Here is a 21,480-nt window from a genome sequence, read left to right on the forward strand (position 1 = left end):
GACGTGTTTGTGACGTTGGAACTTCCGGAAGTGCGCCTGCACACACTTGGGTGAAGCTCGTTTGGATTCGTTGGTGGGTTGGAATGAAGTTGCGTTGGAAATTACATTTGCTATAGCACTTAAGTGTAAATTTATGGTTGGTAGTTGGTCGCGTGCTGTAGAAGCGCGGAGCCATACAAAATCTATTTTTTGCATAAAGATTTCAACATACGATGTGTTCCGTTTATTGGACAAAAAATGATGTTTTGAATGGCAGAGTCGGAAGTTGTGTTTCTTTTCTAAGTGCCCTTGCAGTACAAGGGCTCAGCTCGTTTTGATATTGTAACATTTTCACATTTTTCATTTAATGAATTGCAACGAGTTTGCAAGTCAGATGTCTTCGTACTTAGTTGGAGGTGTTTGGTGCCTGGAGTTTGCAATGGAAATATCTTTAAAAAAGATTTCCAAATGATATCATTTCACTAACTGTGCGCAAACTCTTATGTTGCAATACCTGTCAGCTGAATTGACACAGTGTCATGTCTGTAAACTCAGTATTCTCGTGCAGGCTGTGAAGACTCGCTGTGTAATGTTCATTAAATTAAACATGCAGTATTACAGAGCTATGCTATATAAATATTTTCGAAATAACTGTGGAAAGTTACTGCTTGCCTTGGTGATCGAACAGGCATCATTGTAACTTCTGCTGCTCTCATTCTGGATTATAATTTCTGGGTGTGTTGGGGCTGTGCCTATGAAACGTGCCAATTATATCATAGAAACATAAATGTTTAAATATATAGGTCAAGTGGCACCAAATGGCAACTTGCTTGCTTATTATATACGTGGCCTCTTCTGGGTGTCTCCTAGGCAGTTCAGTTTACAGTCGAAAAACATGGTGTGCTGTGAAGAAATTAGTAAAATATAGTTAATGTGTGGCCAACTTGCTACATGGATGAAACATGAAGTACCATAACTTTCTCAAACCCTCTTGAATCAAATTCCGGAATTTGGGGGTCCACAGCATATTCCAGCAGCACTATGAACAAAATGAAACCTACCCTGGAGAGGGCTAATTGTCAGTTGTATGCCTGGTGATATACTTAGTAGAGGTTTTAATTTTAATCAAGCTGTATTCATGCCATTCTTTGACTTGATGTATTCTGTGACTTTATATATGGTGCCAACTTTCATGGGGAATGTAAATTGTTCAAAAAGTAATGAATCTTTATTAACAGGAATACTGTAATTTAATCCAGTGCATAATTTTTCACCACTTTTCCAAAGATGTTTCTTCTTAATCTTTGAGTGCCCTGGATAAATAGTAAAGTAGTTAATTTGCCTCTGAATTGAAAAAAAAAAATAACAAAGATGGAAGAGCAGCAGAGATGGCACAGAAAGATAATGATTAACCATAAACCAACATGCATGTACATTTTATTCCTGGCTGGGTGACTTGTTCTTTGTGAATCTGTGGAGTTTGTACAGTATATTCCCCTCATATTACAAAGGTTTCCTCCAGTTTATTTCACACATTAAAGATGTGTATGCTAGTAAATTGACAATTATAAATTAGCTTAATAAAAGTAAGTGTGGACGTGGTTTTATGCATGGGGTATACTGTGGCATCCATGATAAACTCTGGCTTGGCTCACTTTGACCGTGTAGTAAAAAGTTCAGGAAAAAAATGGGTAGATAGATTGAATACCAAAAGTCACAGTGATCCCCCAGGAAAGAGTCTGCTAACCCCTGTTTTAGTTTCATACTAGCACCATACTGCAGTTTAGCTGGATTTTCCCTTTGTAAATGAAACATATGTTTTCATTATTATTAGTTCAGTATCTTGAGGAAAATGGATGGATGGATGGACCTACTGATATAAAGTAATGTGAAGTTTACATATGTGAAAAAACGGATAAACTGGTAGTTAGATCACTGAAAAGTAGTTTGTAGGGTCAAGTGGTCATGTGTACAGAGTACTATGAAATTCTCACTTGCATTTGCTAATGAACATTCAACACGTCACCACTCTTTAGTGCAATGATTCTCTGAACAATTGGTGAACATCCAGAAATTGTCTTTGCAGAGCTTTTGCTGTGATGAACATGAAAAACATTTTCACTTCAGTCCTCTGGTGAGGAATTTCAGAGGATCAGTTTTCAAAACACTTTATAAAGTCTGCTATTTTCAATCAGTTTTATTACTATTTAACTTATTTAGCAACTACATTAGTGTGTTTCACTTTCTGCCATTAATGAACAGAATTATATTTTTTCCCTAAATCTTAATGTTCAAAAAGAAAGTGATTACCTGATATTTTTGCATTATTTTAAATAATAAATTAATACACTATAGATAAATATTGTACTGAACCTCACAAATGTGGAAGCAATTGCTTTGTTGTATATAACAAGTGGTTCTCAGATGCCTAAGTGAATACTACATGTTTTCTTTCCAATCAATTTCATAACCAGAGACTATGATTTTTTTATTTTAGTTGGTCATTTTGTGCTCTAATTTTGTAGTTTGAAAAATACTACAGAGTGTGATCATTGTTTTTAATTCATAGGAGTCTACTTTTTATATTCTTATTTTTATTCCCTCTCTTGAACTTTGTTTTAATGTTTTCAATTACTGGTGTGTCTTATAACTACCATATTATTTTGATAACCCTATAAGGTGCTAGGTAAAGTATTTGCTTATTATTATTAACACATTTTTGATTGTAAGCTAAAGCTTTCATTCAGGTTCTTTTTTATTGTTTCAGGCTACATACAGAAAAAAAGTAATGTGTGATAATACGCTAAGAAAACTTGTTGAAATGGTGTATTACAGGGAGGAACCAGACTAAATTCTGCTGCCTAAATTAAGACATTTTTCGGGGGGGGGGGGGGGGGGGGGATTGGGGAGGGATGTGGATTTTTTGATTTATGCATATATTACATATTTTTATATGTGTTTAATGCAGACAGTTTAGTGTAGTGGCTATGGCTTTGGATTTCAAACCCTGAGGTTGTGGGTTCAAATCCTGCTACTTGACACTGTATGACCCTGAGTAAGTCACTTGACCTGCCTGTGCTCCAATTGGAAAAGCAAACGAAATGTAACCAGTTGTATCATAAATGTTGTAAGTGGCCTTGGATAAGGGCATCAGCCAAATAAGTAAATCTAAAGCCTTTGAGCAAAGGAACTTGCTAGAGTAGGGTGCATTGTAATTATTTACATGCATTTTTTTTACAATGGGTGTGGATTCATATTAAAACTAATAGATAGGAATTAAGCCTTTTATGCCAAAAGAATAAGCAAGGTACTGGTATTGCCAGTTTACTAACTAACTAGAAAAAACAATATTAATTTTGTTCAGTGTTTAATTAAACAGGTTTATGCTCCTAGGTAATACTTGTAAAAATGTAAACATTGGCATATGTTATGCATGTTGTCATTGTGCTCTTTTCTTTTTCTTGTCATGTTTTCTGTCAGCTTTGGGTAAGATGCTGATTGTTCTTTAGCTGTGGTGACTGGTTTAAAAAAAAAAAAAAAAAAGTGAAAATCACAAAGGTTATTGGTAATGCTGTGTTGTATTCTGAAACTGCTGCTGTCTTGATCTTTCCAATTAGTTCCCTTCATGAGACTTTATCAGTTACCATAACATGATATTCTTAGACCCACTTAATCCAGGTAAGGTGACTTGACTTTGCCTGAAGAAGGGGCCGGAGTTGCCTTGAAAGCTTGCATATTGTAATCTTTTTAGTTAGCCAATAAAAGGTGTAATTTTTCTTGACTTCTCATTGCATGTTCAGACATGGAAAAATACAGGTTGTTAAAAAAGCCAGCATATTGTATACAAACAAAGAAATGCATATGAATAATATTAATTTAAAGTGTTATCTTTCCTTATGCATTACTTAGTCCTGGAGATGCAATCCAGTTTATAGGCATTAAGTAAAGCTGTATCTTGTTTTTGCTACAATATCTGATATTTGGCTCATCTTCCTCCACATTATAGATGACTTCTAGGTCTGGCTGTGTCTTTTGTTCATCTGGGGATAGATTATTTTAGTAGATATCCTGGAGTACTTTCATTTGTAGTTAGGTGCTTTGCATAAGTCAGTTATTCTAAATCAAATATAGTTACTCGGTTGTTGATTTCTTTGTGATCAAATTTTTATTGAAATTCAAAAAAATTGTTTATGATTATGTTTATCTTTTCCAGGCTGTAGCAGGCTTTGTAAGCAGGCGTGTCTTCATGGATGTAGACTTGCTTTCTCTTGTATCCTTCCTTTTGTTGTTTAGTTTCATCTTTCAGTTAGTGAGGTTCAGCAGGGCAGATGCAGATTTTACTATATTGTGGACAGAACTTCTTGGGAAAACTCCAGGTAAACCTAATTTTATTTTGTTACCCAGAACATTTTGCATCCTGTGAAACAGAAAGTGAATGTTACTAACCTTGTATATTAATCCTGGTAATGAAACTTAGTAGAACACACCTGTATATAAAGTTAAAAAAAATATTTGAGAAGAGAGAATGTTTATGGTAGCTGCACTGAAGATGTTTTGACACAGTTTTAAGTGCAGTATCTTTTTAGTAGGCTGTATATAGTCTCAGTATTATTTATTCATGCTTTTACTTAGTCACTTATTTATTTGGAAAAGTTAACTGTTGAGCCTGGGCTGCGTATAAATAAATCTGTTTCTCCTTTAGTCCTAGCAATTCTATTAAATCTTTTCTTCTTTTTCTACTGTATTAGCATAAACTCCAAGACTTTCCAATGTTTTTAATATATTTTATATATTATTTATTCTATAAATTGCAATGCTTGGTTGTACAGTCTATCTTGGCAGTACTGGGCACAAGGCAGAAACTGGTTATTATGATAAGTTTAAGTTTATTAAAGGTAAAGTCTAAAATGTATTTAGCACTATATGTTACCAAGGTCTGATAACTTCTTTCAGTCATAGCTCTAAGACATGTAATACAGAAAAGCGTTCTATAAAAGCAATTATTGTTTCTGATATGACATAGAGACCTATTAGTTTTTAGATTTTTATTTGTATTATCAATATTATACCATACATTTAAAAACTTAATAAAACTTTCAGGAAATGAAAACTTTACTATGTATTTTTAACAATAGTACAATAAAGTCTTAAATTATGTAACATGTTCAAGAAATGCTTTAAAGCAGTGGTTAAGGGAGAGTGAGAGACAGGAATACGTTTTAAAAAACAAAACACCATGACATTTGACTTACTCTCTTTTTTCAGTCCATCATTCATTAACTGTGTCAGTGGCATCATCTTTAATAAAGATGACTTGTCAAACTTTCAGACTACCTTTCAGAACCCAGTGACAAATTTCTGCATTGAAAATCTTGGATCATGTAGTAAGACTTTGTGTGCTGTAACATAGCATGATCCATGTTTTAAAGTTGTCATCTACAGTACATATTTTATTGTAAATTAACTAAAAGGAGAAGAAATGACCCCCTTACAATGTGACCTAAATTCATTATTTCATAAGAATTTGAGGAGAAAGCAAATTGTCTGAGTTTCACTATGTATGATAAACTAATGTAAATAAAATTGCTTCTTATAGTTTAGAAGACTACAGTATTCAATTAAGTAACTTAAGAAGGACTATACAATACTGAGTAAAATACATATGGGTAGTTGTACATTTACAGTTGCATTGCATGCTGATCTTGAAAGGCTGTTATGTAAAGTCATCTGTCAATTATACATTAACCTTAATAATGTTAATATGGTTGCTTTTACCATATCAAAAATAGTTCTTTGTTCTTTCCTGTTATATATTTTAGTTCAGCCTTCATACACTTTCATTGTACTGCATGTAAATTATCATGGATGAGTATTCATCTACAGTTATTCAGCATTATTTTTCTCTCATATACAGTTTTACTTTGCTTTAGATGATTTGCAAGCTGAGGATATACTTAGAAAAATTCTGGTTTGGAGTCCAGTGTTTGGTGACTGTATTGACACCTGCAGTGTGGATTTTTGTTTAAAAGTTATGACTCAGAAAATTTGCTGATTCATTATTTTCTTAGGTGATTAACTCAAACCTTTCTTAGCATCCCTTGCAACATTTTCAGGTCAAATTTGACCAATTTTGTGTTTCAGTCAATAAAAGCACTTTCATACATTCAGGTTGAAACTTTATAACATTCTGTGCATTTTCCCCAATTAATGAGCAGTAAAAAATGTAAACATCTCATAATTTATATAGCTTCCAAAACCGTTTAACCATGCCATGTCTTTTATGTCACTTTTGACCTGACATTGACTTTAATAGCTTTTCCATTACATTTAGGATAGTTCATAAAACACATAAAAGCATCCTAAATGTGACCTTTTCAAGTCTTTTAGTAAAGTACCCTAAATTTGCCAATAGCAAAAAAGAGTTCCAAATGCCAAGTTTTTACACAGTTGCTATATATTTAAGTGGATTTTATTCCCAATTTTGTGTAATTTGTTTCTTCACAACCCATAAAGACATACTAAGTGTCATTTATTCTAAAAGTTAGGATCATCCGTACTACAGTTTAAGATGGCCAATCAGTATAAAATAGGATAGGTTGAAAAATCTGACATTCGGGGCACCAAAAGGGGGTTGCACAGCATTGATTCAGCATTTGAGGATATTGTAAGGGTTAATATTTAATTAATAAATTGTAGTTTTTACTTCTAATAGAATTCTCTAAGTGCTGAAAAATCAAATTCACATATACGTTGTTGCTCCTGGCCTTGTACCCAGTGCTGTGTGGACAGGCTCCTGTCAATTGACCCAGAAATGACGTTACATTTAGTGGGTTCAGAAAATCAGTGGCTGGATTGAACTTTCCAGATTGAACTAACAATGAAGAGCATTTTAATGACACATGACTTATAAGTGTAATTTGCCAGTTTGAGTTTATAAATTAAGAGTATATGACTAAGCAAGAGGAGAAAATTAATGTATGGATGTTGAGTGCAAGTTACTGATCATATTTTAAAATTTGTATAAATTACTGCAACTTAGTATTTGTTGACCTTACTGCTACTCTGAAAGCAGAAGATTTGTGTACTGTATGTGCTTTTTATAGGACCAAAGAATCTCCAAGAAATGTAATTTAAGATTTTTAGGTGACTGTCGATTATCAAAAAATGTTTCAGTGAGAAACTGACAAATACTTTATGGAATCTGATTTTCAATTGCAAATGTTTTTGTTGCATTATCTATACAGAGAAGGAGCTACGGGGAAAAGTGGTATGGATAACAGGTGCATCCGGAGGTATTGGCAAGGAGCTTGCATGCCAGCTGGCCAAGGTTAGAGCGCTGTTGATACTGTCAGCAAGAAGAGAACATGAACTATACCAAGTAAAGCAAAAATGCATAGGTGCGTTGCTTCATTGTGACTGGATTCCTTTATATGTCGCGCTGTTAGTTCTAATTCACCTGTTATAAATGGAATAATAACTGTAACTATTAGGCAGTAACCTGATTTTTTTCTCTCTCAAGTTATTTTTATTTTGCCTTGTGATTTCATGAAAGCCACAATTAAAATCCTGTATAGTGGTGTTTGGGTTATTTAAAGTGGCAGTGATCATGTATCTGATATGTGTAAAAGTTATAGTTGAATAGAGTAAATCAATTTGTAATAAATGTATTTCATATGTGTTTTAAGTCCTATATGGCAATCACTGGTGTGTCACACAGTTAGTTGATACATTTCCTAATGAAGACTACATCTTGAATATGAAGGGTTGTCTCAATGCAAACCTCAGACACATGGATATTGAAAAAAATGGGAAGGATTTTAAGAGAGTTTTGTCAGGATTTAGAAAATTCCACAATGTACATTTAATTGAAATATGAGTTGCCATAAGTTTGACTTTCTTGTCATGACCCAATAACTAACCACTTCTGAGTATCACAGATTTTTTTTCTTGCTTTTCAAAAGTTATGGGCAAATGGTGGTGGTGGTGGTAGTAGTAGTAGTAGTATCCTGAGTACAGAGAACAGTAAAATAGTCACTTACATGTATGACCAAAGTGCCCAACATTGCCACTCTCCAGAACCAGTACCGAGTAATAAAAAAATTAGGAGTTCTTTTTTTATTGTGCAGGGTACTTTATTAATGTTGTTAATTATGTCTTTAACCTTTTGATCAAGCTAAAAAGCACCATAAACAATACATTCTCCAAAATCAATTCTTAAAAATAAGAAAATGATTGATTCAATAAGTAAATATCTTTCTTGCTAAAATACAATACCGTTACTAAGTATGCTGTGGTACAGCACATTGTTAAATAATTCATTGAGCTGAATAGAGTAAGCCAGTAAATAAATAAAGTGCAGCATTTGACAGGCATTGAAGTTTTATATAACTGTTCTCTGGAAAGTTACAGTTTGTTAGCAGAGATCCTAACAATGACTATTTCTTGAATGCCAATTGTTGTTTCAAAGAAAACCCTATACATCTTCTTTACTGTATGGTAATTAAAAAGTCTGGGGAATGGAACTAAGACATTTGCCAAGGTTTAGTAAATTCCATAAAGTAAAGTAAGTTTAACTAAAGAAAATGGTGATAAAAATAGTAGACAATGACATGGCTATTTAAAAAATTTTAAGTAATAAATGCTGTGTAACCATCTCTCCTGTTACAGTACTTTGAAAGACTGTACAGGATCACCATATAGTTCAGCTACAAAAAGAAATGCATTCTCTATGAATATAAGGAAGGCCTGTTTACTGTCACTGTTACCACCATTATTTTTATTTTTTGTTGATTTGCCCAAGAAATGGTATTCCTTCTTAAATAATGAGGGGCTTACTTCGAAGGCCTTATATGAAAAGTACCTTTCCACATTTGTAACATAATCTTTCCTTTATTTAAAGAGCAAGGAGGCATACCAGCGAAGGATATTCTTGTTCTTCCGCTTGATTTGATGGACAGAGATTCCCATGAAGCAAAAGTGAAATGTGCCATCCAGCATTTTGGAAATGTAAGAATGAATTTATTAAAAACTATGTTTTCTATGACAATGTTTGTCTCAAAATGTATCTTTGTTTGATAAATTTACACTTGTGTAAGGCAAAACAGTTGCCCACTAATTTAATTATCTTTAAATAGCCAATGATTCAAAAGGAGTCTTATTTTCCAGGTTGGCTGACATAGCATCCTAAATGAGAATCAAGATTAGTATTCGTTTATTGCCAGGTACAATGTGTACTAACAGTTTATCTTGATAGTATTGATGCAACATAAAAGGACAACACAGAATACAAAACATAAATATATAAAATGATAAAATATACAAAGGCACTACAAAATTTAAAGAGAAAATTATTTAAAAAATAAAGATAGTCTAGTGTGCAGGCATACATAGGTAACTGAGTAGATACCAAGCTCAGACCTGATTAGTCAGAATAACTGCACATGGGGAAAAAAACTGTTTAGGTAACATGTTGTTTTAGCTTTCACAGTATGAAGTGTTTGCCGGAATGAAGTCTTTGGGATAGGCAATCCACTGGGTGAGTCGGATCAGCAATAATCATTGCGGTATACACTTCCTTACTGTGTTTTCATATAGGACTTCAGTGTACGGTAAGTCACAGCCATTGATCTTTCCCACAGGTTCTGATGATGCACTGCATATTGGCCTTAGCCTAAACAGAGGCAGACTGTTCTAGATGAGGACAGAATGGACCTGAATGATGCCTGCCGTGTAGAATTGGACCAATACAGTAATCCCTCGCTATATCGCGCTTCGCCTTTCGCGGCTTCACTCCATCGCGGATTTTATATGTAAGCATATTTAAATATATATCGCGGATTTTTCGCTGCTTCGCGGGTTTCTGCGGACAATGGGTCTTTTAATTTCTGGTACATGCTTCCTCAGTTGGTTTGCCCAGTTGATTTCATACAAGGGACGCTATTGGCAGATGGCTGAGAAGCTACCCAACTTACATTTCTCTTTCTCTTGCGCTGACTTTCTCTGATCCTGACGTAGGGGGATTGAGCAGGGGGGCTGTTCCCACACCTAGACGATACGGACGCTAGTCTAAAAATGCTGAAAGATTATCTTCACGTTGCTATCTTTTGTGCAGCTGCTTCCTGAAACGACATGGTGCACCGTGCTTCGCATACTTAAAAGCTCGAAGGGCACGTATTGATTTTTGCTTGCTTGTTTTTCTCTGTCTCTCTCTCTCTTTCTGTGCTTTTGACGGAGGGGGTGTGAGCTGCCGCCTTCAACAGCTTTGTGCCGCGGTGCTTCGCATACTTAAAAGCCAAACAGCCCTATTGATTTTCCTCTGCCTTTATGACAGTCTCTGCTCCTGACTCCTTTGAAGAGGAAGATATGTTTGCATTCTTTTAATTGTGAGACTGAACTGTCATCTCTGTCTTGTCATGGAGCACAGTTTAAACTTTTGAAAAAGAGACAAATGTTTGTTTGCAGTGTTTGAATAACGTTCCTGTCTCTCTACAACCTCCTGTGTTTCTGCGCAAATCTGTGACCCAAGCATGACAATATAAAAATAACCATATAAACATATGGTTTCTACTTCGCGGATTTTCTTATTTCGCGGGTGGCTCTGGAACGCAACCCCCGCGATGGAGGAGGGATTACTGTATTGCTTGTGGGAGATTAAATTTCCTCAGCTGGCGCAAGGAGGACATTCTCTGATGGGCTTTCTTAATAATACATGTAATGTTATTTTCCCAGTTAAGGTTTTGTGACAGCACAGTGCCCAGAAACTTAACTGACTCTGTCATCCAAACATCTGAGCCATTTATAGCAAGTGTGGGGTGAGCAGGTGACAATTTCCTGAAATCTATATCAATTCCTGAGATTTTTAAATGGTATTAATTTAAAAAATAGAGTATTACTGTAGTTATTTTTAATCTATTGATTTGTATGTGACAGGCATGTAGGATTAACATACTATATGTAAGCAAACCTGAAGTGCTTTTTAGCAATATTTGCTCATTGTGAACCTAACAACATTTGTCTTGGTTTCTCATATCCAGTAATCCCTCCTCCATCGCGGGGGTTGCGTTCCAGAGCCACCCGCGAAATAAGAAAATCCGCGAAGTAGAAACCATATGTTTATATGGTTATTTTTATATTGTCATGCTTGGGTCACAGATTTGCGCAGAAACACAAGAGGTTGTAGAGAGACAGGAACGTTATTCAAACACTGCAAACAAACATTTGTCTCTTTTTCAAAAGTTTAAACTGTGCTCCATGACAAGACAGAGATGACAGTTCCGTCTCACAATTAAAAGAATGCAAACATATCTTCCTTTTCAAAGGAGTGCACGTCAGGAGAGAGAGAACAAAGCAAGCAGTCAAAAAAAAAATTAGGGCTGTTTAGCTTTTAAGTATGCGAAGCACCGCCGGTACAAAGCTGTTGAAGGCGGCAGCTCACACCCCCTCCGTCAGGAGCAGACAAAGAGAGAGAGAGCCAGGGAAAAATAAAGTCAAAAATCAATACGTGCCCTTTGAGCTTTTAAGTATGTGAAGCACCGGGCAGCATGTCGCTTCACTAAGCAGCTGCACACAGAAGGTAGCAACGTGAAGATAATCTTTCAGCATTTTTAGACGAGCGTCCGTATCATCTAGGTGTGCGAACAGCCCCCCTGCTCACACCCCCTACGTCAGGATCAGAGAAAGTCAGCGCAAGAGAGAGAGAGAGAGAGAGAAAGTAAGTTGGGTAGCTTCTCAGCCATCTGCCAATAGCGTCCCTTGTATGAAATCAACTGGGCAAACCAACTGAGGAAGCATGTACCAGAAATTAAAAGACCCATTGTCCGCAGAAACCCGCGAAGCAGCGAAAAATCCGCGATATATATTTAAATATGCTTACATATAAAATCCGTGATGGAGTGAAGCCGCGAAAGGCGAAGCACGATATAGCGAGGGATCACTGTATAATGTAGGGAGACAAGAACTCTCAAGATCTTCAGGTCAGAATTTAGGCACTAGTATAACTCTTTGACATTATGCCATTTCATCCATACTTTATATGTAAAGAGGAATATCTAATATAGTTTCTTAATTTTTGTGAAAACTAGGAAAGTTGTTTTAAATTATAACTTTACCAGCAGCATGACTATCATGAACTAGAATGAATATTCTTGTTTTCTCCAGTGATATAACACAGTGTCCCAGAGCACCATTTTTAACACTGTTTTCTTAAGAAAAAAAAAAACTGATACAGAGAGTCGGTTATAATGTCAGTCTTCATTACAGCCACTGAAGTTAAACATGTTACCTCATGGGAATCACAAGTGTGCATAACAACTGTGATCAAACTGTCAGCTAGACAGTCCTCAGGAGAACAAAGAAACCTTTTGCATTCCTTTTAATTTCACACATGCTCGCTTTTGATGTAAACAGAGAAGGAAGAAATTGAACTGGAATCCTCCTAGCTTTATTAAAAGTCTCTTGGTTTCAAACCTCTTACTAACTAGCTTGAAAATTAATTCTTGTAAAATTTAGGAAGTAGTGATGCATTAACAAGACAATACCAGAAGTCTACTAATTTCAAAAGAGTTGTAACCTGCTTTGTGATACACAGGCTCTGGGAGATACAAATACATGATGTTATTTGACTGTGAGACACACAGAATGTAAATTTGCCAAAATAATTAACTGGGAGCCTCTTGATTTCAAACTCTTTTAATTGCTAGATCTCATTTTCTGTGTGTTTTTGGTTTAGCAATTTAAATGGTACTGGGTTTTATGAAATTCTAATTGTGTCTCCATGTTGTAATTTCCCTTAAATAATTTACACTCCAAGAAAGAAAGGGTTGCCACTATGATGATATGGGTGGAACTACAGATTATCAATAGAGCACATTGGATGTGAATTCTTGGCACTTAGGTTTGCTAGCAGACACACATATTGTAGGTCATACAAAGGTTATTACTGTATTGCCACTAAAAGCCAAGGAATTTCTCCTTAATTTACTATTTTTCTTCTAAAGCTGGCATCAGTGAAACATTTATTAGGCAGGACATGGAGTAAAACTGGTATTCTCAAAGATGAATTATCATAGCTCATAATGTTTCTGTCATTAATTGTAAAATACAAATCAGAAAAATCAGAATAGACAAATAAATATATTTTATCAGCTGTTTGATAGCGGAGGTTATTGATTGCCTGGGCATTTTCCCTTCAAACTTTCCTTTTTACGATAACAAAGGTCCAATATATATGTCGTGATGTTTGTATTTTTTGTTAGGATTTATTATATAACTGCTTCTCACTTTGTGATTTAATCTGGTCAGTTAAGGAGTACCAAGTTTGTGTTAAGTATGCTTGCCTACTGATATTATTTAAAATTATGATTAGAGACAAACTATATACATTCTTTATATTGCTGTCAAGTCTAGTCGATCAGATGTTCATATTTGTTTACATTTGATCATATAAAATTCACATTTTTATGGTATACACTTCATTAAAATTCCAGCATGTTCTGTACACATTTATAATGAATGTTAGAAATAAAACACAAAATTACATTAAATAAATTCCAAAGCTCAATGTAAAGAAAACCCAGTGTGAGGAAAACAAAATAAAACAAAACTCCAGTTATCAAGAGATTCAAGGGAAAAGAAACCTCTAGAGATGTGGCTCTCAAGTTCAGTTCTGGGGGACTCCTTGTGGCTTCAAGATTTTCTTCCAAACAGTTTCACATCAGTGACTCGTTTTTACCTAAAAAGTGACTTCATTGTTTATTAATCTGTGTTTGTTATTTTTTCTTTTGTTTTGCTTTTAGAAAAGTGCATTAATATTAAGAAATTAGGAAATATTTGTATTTTTGTCTATATATGTATTTTTTGTTGTAACTTATTTTCAATTTACTTCACTTTTTCTGCTCTTTTTACTGTTTAATTGAATCCAAATACTGACAATTAATGAAAAGCACAGAAGACTTCAATGCCTAAAACCCAGAATGTGCTCAAGGGTTACTCACTTGTGTGATTATTAGCAAGTAAAAACAAAAAAAGAACAAAATATTCTTAAAATACAACTAAAAATTCTTATGCATCTAATACACATTCCTGCTTTATTTAGTGAAATTTTTAATATAAGTAGTTTGTACTTTACGAATTGCTACAAAACAACCCCAAAAAAAACCAAAAACATAAGTAACAGCTTGGCTAATTAATGTATAAATCAACCTTGATTATTGCTCTAGAGGTCTAAGGTTAGTAGGAAAAAAGCAAGCTGAAATTTCTATGCAAACTGACTGTGTAGCCTTTACTTGGGCACTATTTGCAGATGTGGTTATAATCAAGTTTATATATTTTGATGTTAAAAGATGTTAAATGTACTTACAGTTAAGTCCATAAATATTTGGACAGAGACAACTTTTTTCTAATTTTGGTTCTGTACATTACCACAATGAATTTTAAATGAAACCGCTCAGATGCAGTTGAAGTGCAGACTTTCAGCTTTAATTCAGTGGGTTGAACAAAACGATTGCATAAAAATGTGAGGCAACTAAAGCATTTTTTTAACACAATCCCTTCATTTCAGGGGCTCAAAAGTAATTGGACAAATTAAATAACTGGAAATAAAATGTTCATTTCTAATACTTGGTTAAAAACCCCATGCTGGCAATGACAGCCTGAAGTCTTGAACTCATGGACATCACCAGATGTTGGGTTTCCTCCTTTTTAATGCTCTGCCAGGCCTTTACTGCAGCGGCTTTCAGTTTCTGTATGTTTGTGGGCCCTTCTGTCCGAATGTTTAGTCTTCAACAAGTGAAATGCATGCTCAATTGGGTTAAGATCAGGTGACTGACTTGGCCATTCAAGAATTTTTCATTTCTTTGCTTTAATAAACTCCTGGGTTGCTTTGGCTGTATGTTTTGGGTCATTGTCCATCTGTATCACGAAACGCCGCCCAATCAATTTGACTGCATTTAGCTGGATTTGAGCAGACAGTATGTCTCTGAACACCTCAGAATTCATTCGGCTGCTTCTGTCCTGTGTCACATCATCAATAAACACTAGTGTCCTAGTGCCACTGGCAGCCATGCACGCCCAAGCCATCACACTGCCTCCACCGTATTTTACAGATGATGTGGTATGCTTTGGATAATGAGCTGTTCCACGCCTTCTCCATACTTTTTTCTTGCCATCATTCTGGTAGAGGTTGATCTTGGTTTCATCTGTCCAAAGAATGTTTTTCCAGAACTGTGCTGGCTTTTTTAGATGTTCTTTAGCAAAGTCCAATCTATCCTTTCTATTCTTGAGGCATATGAGTGGCTTGCACCTTGCAGTGCACCCTCTGTATTTACTTTCATGCAGTCTTCTCTTTATGGTAGACTTGGATATCGATACGCCTACCCCCTGGAGAGTGTTGTTCACTTGGTTGGCTGTTGTGAAGGGATTTCTCTTCACCATGGAAATGATTCTGCGATCATCCACCACTGTTGTCTTCCGTGGACATCCAGGTCTTTTTGCATTGCTGAGTTCACCAGTTCTTGCTTTCTTTCTCAGGATGTACCAAACTGTAGATTTTGCCACACGTAATATTGTAGCAATTTCTCGGATGGGTTTTTTCTGTTTTCACAGCTTAAGGATGGCTTCTTTCACTTGCATGGAGAGCTCCTTTGACCGCATGTTGTCTGTTCACAGCAAAATCTTCCACATACAAGCACCACACCTCAAATCAACTCCAGGCCTTTTATCTGCTTGATTGATAATGACATAACGATGGACTTGCCCACACCTGCCCATGAAATAGCCTTTGAGTCAATTGTCCAATTACTTTTGAGCCCCTGAAATGAAGGGATTGTGTTAAAAAAATGCTTTAGTTGCCTCACATTTTTATGCAATCGTTTTGTTCACCCCACTGAATTAAAGCTGAAAGTTTGCACTTCAACTGCATCTGAGTTGTTTCATTTAAAATTCATTGTCGTAATGTACAGAACCAAAATTAGAAAAAAGTTGTCTCTGTCCAAATATTTATGGACTTAACTGTAGCTTTCCATATGTGCTTTTATCTCAGCCCTCACAGTTTAATATGCATTTGTAATAATAGTTTTTTTCTGGGATATCGGCTCCTTATTTTATAAAGAACTATACCATTTAGTTTGTTTGGTTTGTTCAAACTGTGGAAACAGTCAAAAATCTTCAAGTGACATATTTCTGCTATTTCTAATGCTGAGCTTTCTGTATCACTAAAGAGAAAATGTAAAAATTAGCAAGGGGGGGACAGCATTATTATTGAGCAGGTTCAGATAGAGTTGAAATAGGACAAAGGATAAGAACTACTGCACTTTAGTTTTTGAACGCATTTATAACTGTGGAAACATGCACAAAAATGACTGAAACATTCACCCGGCACCAACCGATATACACCTTAATAACCAATTGGAAATTGTACACATTCTGGATGATTCTTCCTTCTTGGAACCCTTTTAATGCAATTATATATTTATGTGGGCCTGGGCTAATTTAAGATTTACAGAATGACTTAACACACAAAGTCTTCGGATGCATGTGGATGAGACAACATACCAGAAGAAAAAAATCCAAGCAGAGCTAAGAAGAACTTGCAGTACATACAGTGATTACAGTATGTCAGTTGCATATGTATTCAAATCCACGAACCTTTAAATTCAAACCTACAAGTTTGAATTTCATTTTGGGTGACCACTAAACCTTCATATTAATTAAATGCTTTGTTATAAGGTCCTTGTGGAATTTAACATTTCTTGTATTTTTTTAATTAGGGTACTACAAGGATATAGATGATATAGATGAATAACAAATTCTGTGCCCTATATAAGAACTTGACATGTTTCTTAATGCTACCATTGATCTTACATTAAGCACCCCTTCTGAATACCCTTTTTTACCCGAACACACCTTCGATTCCTTGATGGTTAAGGACATGTTTCTCAGAGGGTCGTTTAAAGATTCTGTATTAAGATTTGTTTGTTCTTTGCAGTAGTTTTGTGTTTTAAATATGTTATCTTTTTGGTTTAATACTTGCTTTAATTTCTGATAAAGGAAGTATACTGGGTCTCGTAATATTATTTAGATATTATGAGACCTACACATATAGAGGCCACTGAACTAAGCATCTAGCCCATCAGATAATTTTTGTACCTACATTAATTTCAATTTTCTACTGCAGAGTGAGTTCTTATTCAATCAGAGCATACCAGTTTTATTTATATTAATTGGCTTTTTACCAGTTTTACTTTTTTCAGTTTTACAGTGTCTAGTACATTGTGTATTTATATATGTACTGCTTGTGGAAAAAATAAGGCATATTCTTAAAAATAGAAAATAATAATCCAACTCACTGTTTTTTTTATCCTTTTTACTAGATTCATATCTTGATTAACAATGCAGGCCGTACCCAGCGCTCCTTATGTGTGGATACAAGTCTAGATGTTTACAAGGCTATTATGGAGCTGAATTTTTTGGGTACAATCTCCTTAACAAAACACATTCTGCCACATTTTTTGGAGAAGAAGAAGGGCCTTATTGTTACCATTAATAGTGTTTCAGGAATGGCAGGAGTTCCATTATCTAGTGGCTACTGTGCTAGCAAGCATGCACTGCAGGTAAGGTGACAGCTGATTGACATACCATTTAGAAAGTTGGCAATTCAGTATGTGATATTTTTATTGAAATTAAAAAAAAAAATACTTTTACAGATTTTAAAGCCCACAATCTGTAGAGTCGCTGAAAACAAGTGCATACTTTCATGCTGAGTTTCCAGCAGAAATTTAAAAATGCAGTAGATGCAGCTGGGTTTGCATATACAGTATCTGTTGAATATGTGTATTATTCAGAGGTCTTAAAAAGTGTATTTTCAGGGGATTGCCACTTATCCTGATCATGCAATTCACAGGGATAATTCGTTAGTGCCAGGTACTCACCAACATTTTTTTTCCAGTGGAAGACGTTGTCATTACTGAATGTCTAAACTCAAAAAACCCTCTAATTTTTTCTGTGGTCTCCTGTAAGTGAAATTTGATACAAATTTGTTTAGGTACTTCTAAAAATTGTTTTCAATAAGTTCAGTATTAAATTGTCTTTAAACCATTGTCCTTATTAAAATGTTTAAATTTCTGCAGATTACTATGTTGCAGCTGAAAATTCAAAAGAAAATATTTCTGTTAGTTAAAAAAACAAAGTTCTTGAGTGGGGAGATAATTGATTTTTTTTTTGTATTATCCTCACGTATGAAACAATGCTGTAGTGACATGTGGTGCCTTTATTTTAAGATCAGTGGTATTCAGCCTGGTTCAGGGGAGCCACAATAGCTACAGGTTCTCATTCCCATCAGTTTCTTAATTTGAGGTCAATTTCTGTTGTTAACTGACCTTCTCATTTTATTCTGATGGATTGCTTCAACTGACTTCAGTCTCAAAAAATACCAATAGTGCTGAATGTACTTCTCAGTGACTTTCAAAAAGATGTTCATTGTATCCATAGCATGTATTACACAGGAGTCATTTGCTTGTTTATTTTTTACACATTTTTGCTTGAATCTATTTTACTTCATCATTTAGATTCTAAGTCCTTAATATTTTTTCTAATATGTAGCCAGTTGATAACAAGATATAAGTCAGAATATAGACAATAGCCAATTATTCAATGTGGCAATTCTTTCACTTTTCTGTGTTGTTCATAAAGTAGGTGTTTGTATAAAATTAAAAGTAAAAACTCATAAGAACTAAGGTAATAATCCATTTGGGATCATGAGTCTTTTTTTAATTTATCTTAAAAAAAATGTAAGTATTATTTGGTGGAAATATCTGGTCATGACAGAATTAGAGCAGAAACACACACCCTAGATAAATTATATATTGCACTTTAGCAAGTATTTGCTTCTAATTTTTAAAATGTATTGGAAAAAAGACCTTCAATTGCTGTAGCTTTCCAGAACTAGGTTTGCCTTGTCCTGCAGTAAGTAGATAAGGAGTAATATAGTGTTTCTGTGTATAGAAAAAAAGCATGAATAATATGTGAAAGATTATGGAAGTCCAAGGAGGTCCACTGAAGCAAAGTACATTCTGATGCATTTTATTAGATGCAACTGAAGAGTTTATGAAATTCATGTTAACAGTTTATATCTACAGTTAAACCAACAATTTTCCAAATGTGTGTGTTCACCTCCGTTCGTCTATGTAAATCCATCCATTGTTCTATGCAAAAATCGTGTTTTTCTTCTGTGCTGTTAGGAACCTGCAACAAAGTCCACCGGCACACAATCTCTACTGTCATTAATTTTAGCTTACCACTTAATTCCCTGTTCAGGAGCTCATTCACAATGAAACGCAGCAGAAACAATGTGCTTTGAAAATCATGCAAGAAAAAGACTTGTAACAGTGTGCTAGCCAGATATCTATATTACAGCAAACTGCACACACAACTAACAGTCCTAAAACTTTAATCTCTCAGTTGTGTAAACTTAAATTATGTCTAACAATAACCAAAAAATTATTTTATTTTCTGTTAGGGGTTTTTCAACTCCCTGAGGACAGAGCTCGCTGATACTCCAAACATAATCATTAGTAACGTGTTACCTGGTCCTGTTCAGTCTGACATAGTTCAAAATGCTTTTACTGAAGAATTAGGAAAGGTAAGTAATGCAAGCTTATTATTCTTAGTAAAGTCCAGACTCAGGCTCCCTTTAAAGTACATTTAGCTGTATATTAGATCTTCACTTCACTGATTAATAGCCTGCTTGCCTAGTTTTTGTTTTAATCAATAAAACATTTCTACACATTGCTAAGGCAACTCGCCTCACTATCCTGTGACCTTCAAAGGAAAGTATAGCAAAGCATAGTAAATATTATCAATTTTGTATTTAAATATTTACATAAATTATATATCTTTATTAGGCACGGTCATAATTTTGAAACCTATGATATCCCAAAGATATTCATGTTAGTTTAACTGACAAATCTAAACTGGAGTGTTAGTTTGAGTATATTTGTGTGTGTTTTTGTGAGACTGTGTGGACTTGGTCCCTGCATAGTACCAGCTGATGCTGAGATATACCAATGCGTCTGAACTGGGTTAAGCCAGTTCACAAACTTCAGAAATGACCTCTCAGGACAGATCTCTCTAAATGGTGGAGCCAACTATCTTATTTCTGTGTGTTTTTATGAGAAAGTTAAAATACAGTTGTTTATTGGAAATCTGGCCTTCAGCATTAATTCATATAAAGGTTGTGTAATAATGGAAATGTGTAAAGTTGAGGATGAACAGATTGGAGAGTAATTTCTTTAAAGAGCTCTGTCCTCAAAAGCTGGACATCTTACAGAATATGTTCGATTTATTGTGTTATGTACCAAATTAAATCAATCAGACAGTATCATAAAGAACTGTTCAAGATAAGCGAAGTGATTTTGTGCTTTCAAGTACATACATTATTATAAAATAATAAGAAAACTGATATTTATTTAATGTAATCAGCATGTTGTTTTTAAATTATACAAAAGTATAAAGTTGGGCATAGGAGAAATTAAAGATTCATATCATTAGCACTACTGTATAAAATAATTGTCTGAAAGAGGAGAACCTTGAGCACCATGGTATGGTTGGTATTATGAAACCAAATAATTTTAATGAAAACTGATCTCTGGTGAATCAATATAAATTTAAAACTCTTCACATAATTGGTTTTTATTCTTACATTAACTAGTTTGGCATACATATTTGGCATCAGTAGTATGGAAATTTAGAAAGCTGGCCAATCCCATGTTTGCATCAGGAATACAATATTTCCACAATAAAGCATGTGTATTTGCTGCTGCAGTCTTTAAGATAGTGCAGTGTTTTAAGCCATAGAACATTTTTGTGAACCTTACTATACTAAAGGTGTTGGTCGCAGTTGTTCTTCCTCCACAAGAATCTGGGAGTCTCCAGTTTTAACCCTACACTCACTGTGCAGTAAATTTCTTTGTGTGTGTTGTGCTGCAGTCATTAATAATAGCTCAATAAATATCCATATTACTAACCGAGAATGCTAAACCGGATGATGGACGCAGGCACATCCGGCCATGGGCCGTAGCTGCAAAAAGACGTACTGCGCAGGCGCAAAAAGAGTCCGCGAGAGGCGGATGAGGAGCCGCAAGAGACAGACAAGACCACAGAAAAAAGGAGTGAGCACAGAAAAAAGACAAAAAAGGAGAAATGACGCGCAAGGAGCACCGAAAAAAGGAAAAGGCACATAAAAAAGTAGTCAAATGCAGGCAAAGCACGAAACACATTGCACACGAAACTAGACCCAAAAAAAAAAAAGAGGCTCGCGCACAACAGCAAGGCAACCCCCCCCTACAGGCACCGGACAGGACACACACCAAGAGGGGGATTCAACAAGCCCATGGAACACAAAAAAAAGAACACAAAACCACCCCACAGACCCTACAAGCAACGGACGGGACACACACAAAGAGGGGGATTCAACAAGACACAGGAACACAAAAAGAAAGAAGACGCTCG

General features: G+C 35.1%; 1 protein-coding gene across 2 annotated transcripts in view; it reads left to right on the plus strand.

The window, feature by feature from the left end:
* dhrs7 (dehydrogenase/reductase (SDR family) member 7) overlaps positions 1-21,480 on the plus strand; it is a 35,790-nt gene continuing 14,310 nt past the window's right edge. The window contains exons 1-6 of one of the 2 annotated variants that reach the window (XM_028821444.2): positions 1-73; positions 4,193-4,355; positions 7,224-7,376; positions 8,879-8,985; positions 17,346-17,585; positions 19,490-19,612. In XM_028821444.2, coding sequence (XP_028677277.1) covers positions 4,226-4,355; positions 7,224-7,376; positions 8,879-8,985; positions 17,346-17,585; positions 19,490-19,612 — 753 coding nt within the window. In that variant the 5' untranslated portion in view covers positions 1-73; positions 4,193-4,225. The remainder of the gene's footprint in view (positions 74-4,192; positions 4,356-7,223; positions 7,377-8,878; positions 8,986-17,345; positions 17,586-19,489; positions 19,613-21,480) is intronic. The other variant, XM_051920104.1, reaches the window with a different exon arrangement.

The sequence above is a fragment of the Erpetoichthys calabaricus genome, chromosome 16 (genome assembly GCF_900747795.2).
Source record: "Erpetoichthys calabaricus chromosome 16, fErpCal1.3, whole genome shotgun sequence".
In the NCBI taxonomy this organism is placed as follows: domain Eukaryota; kingdom Metazoa; phylum Chordata; class Cladistia; order Polypteriformes; family Polypteridae; genus Erpetoichthys; species Erpetoichthys calabaricus.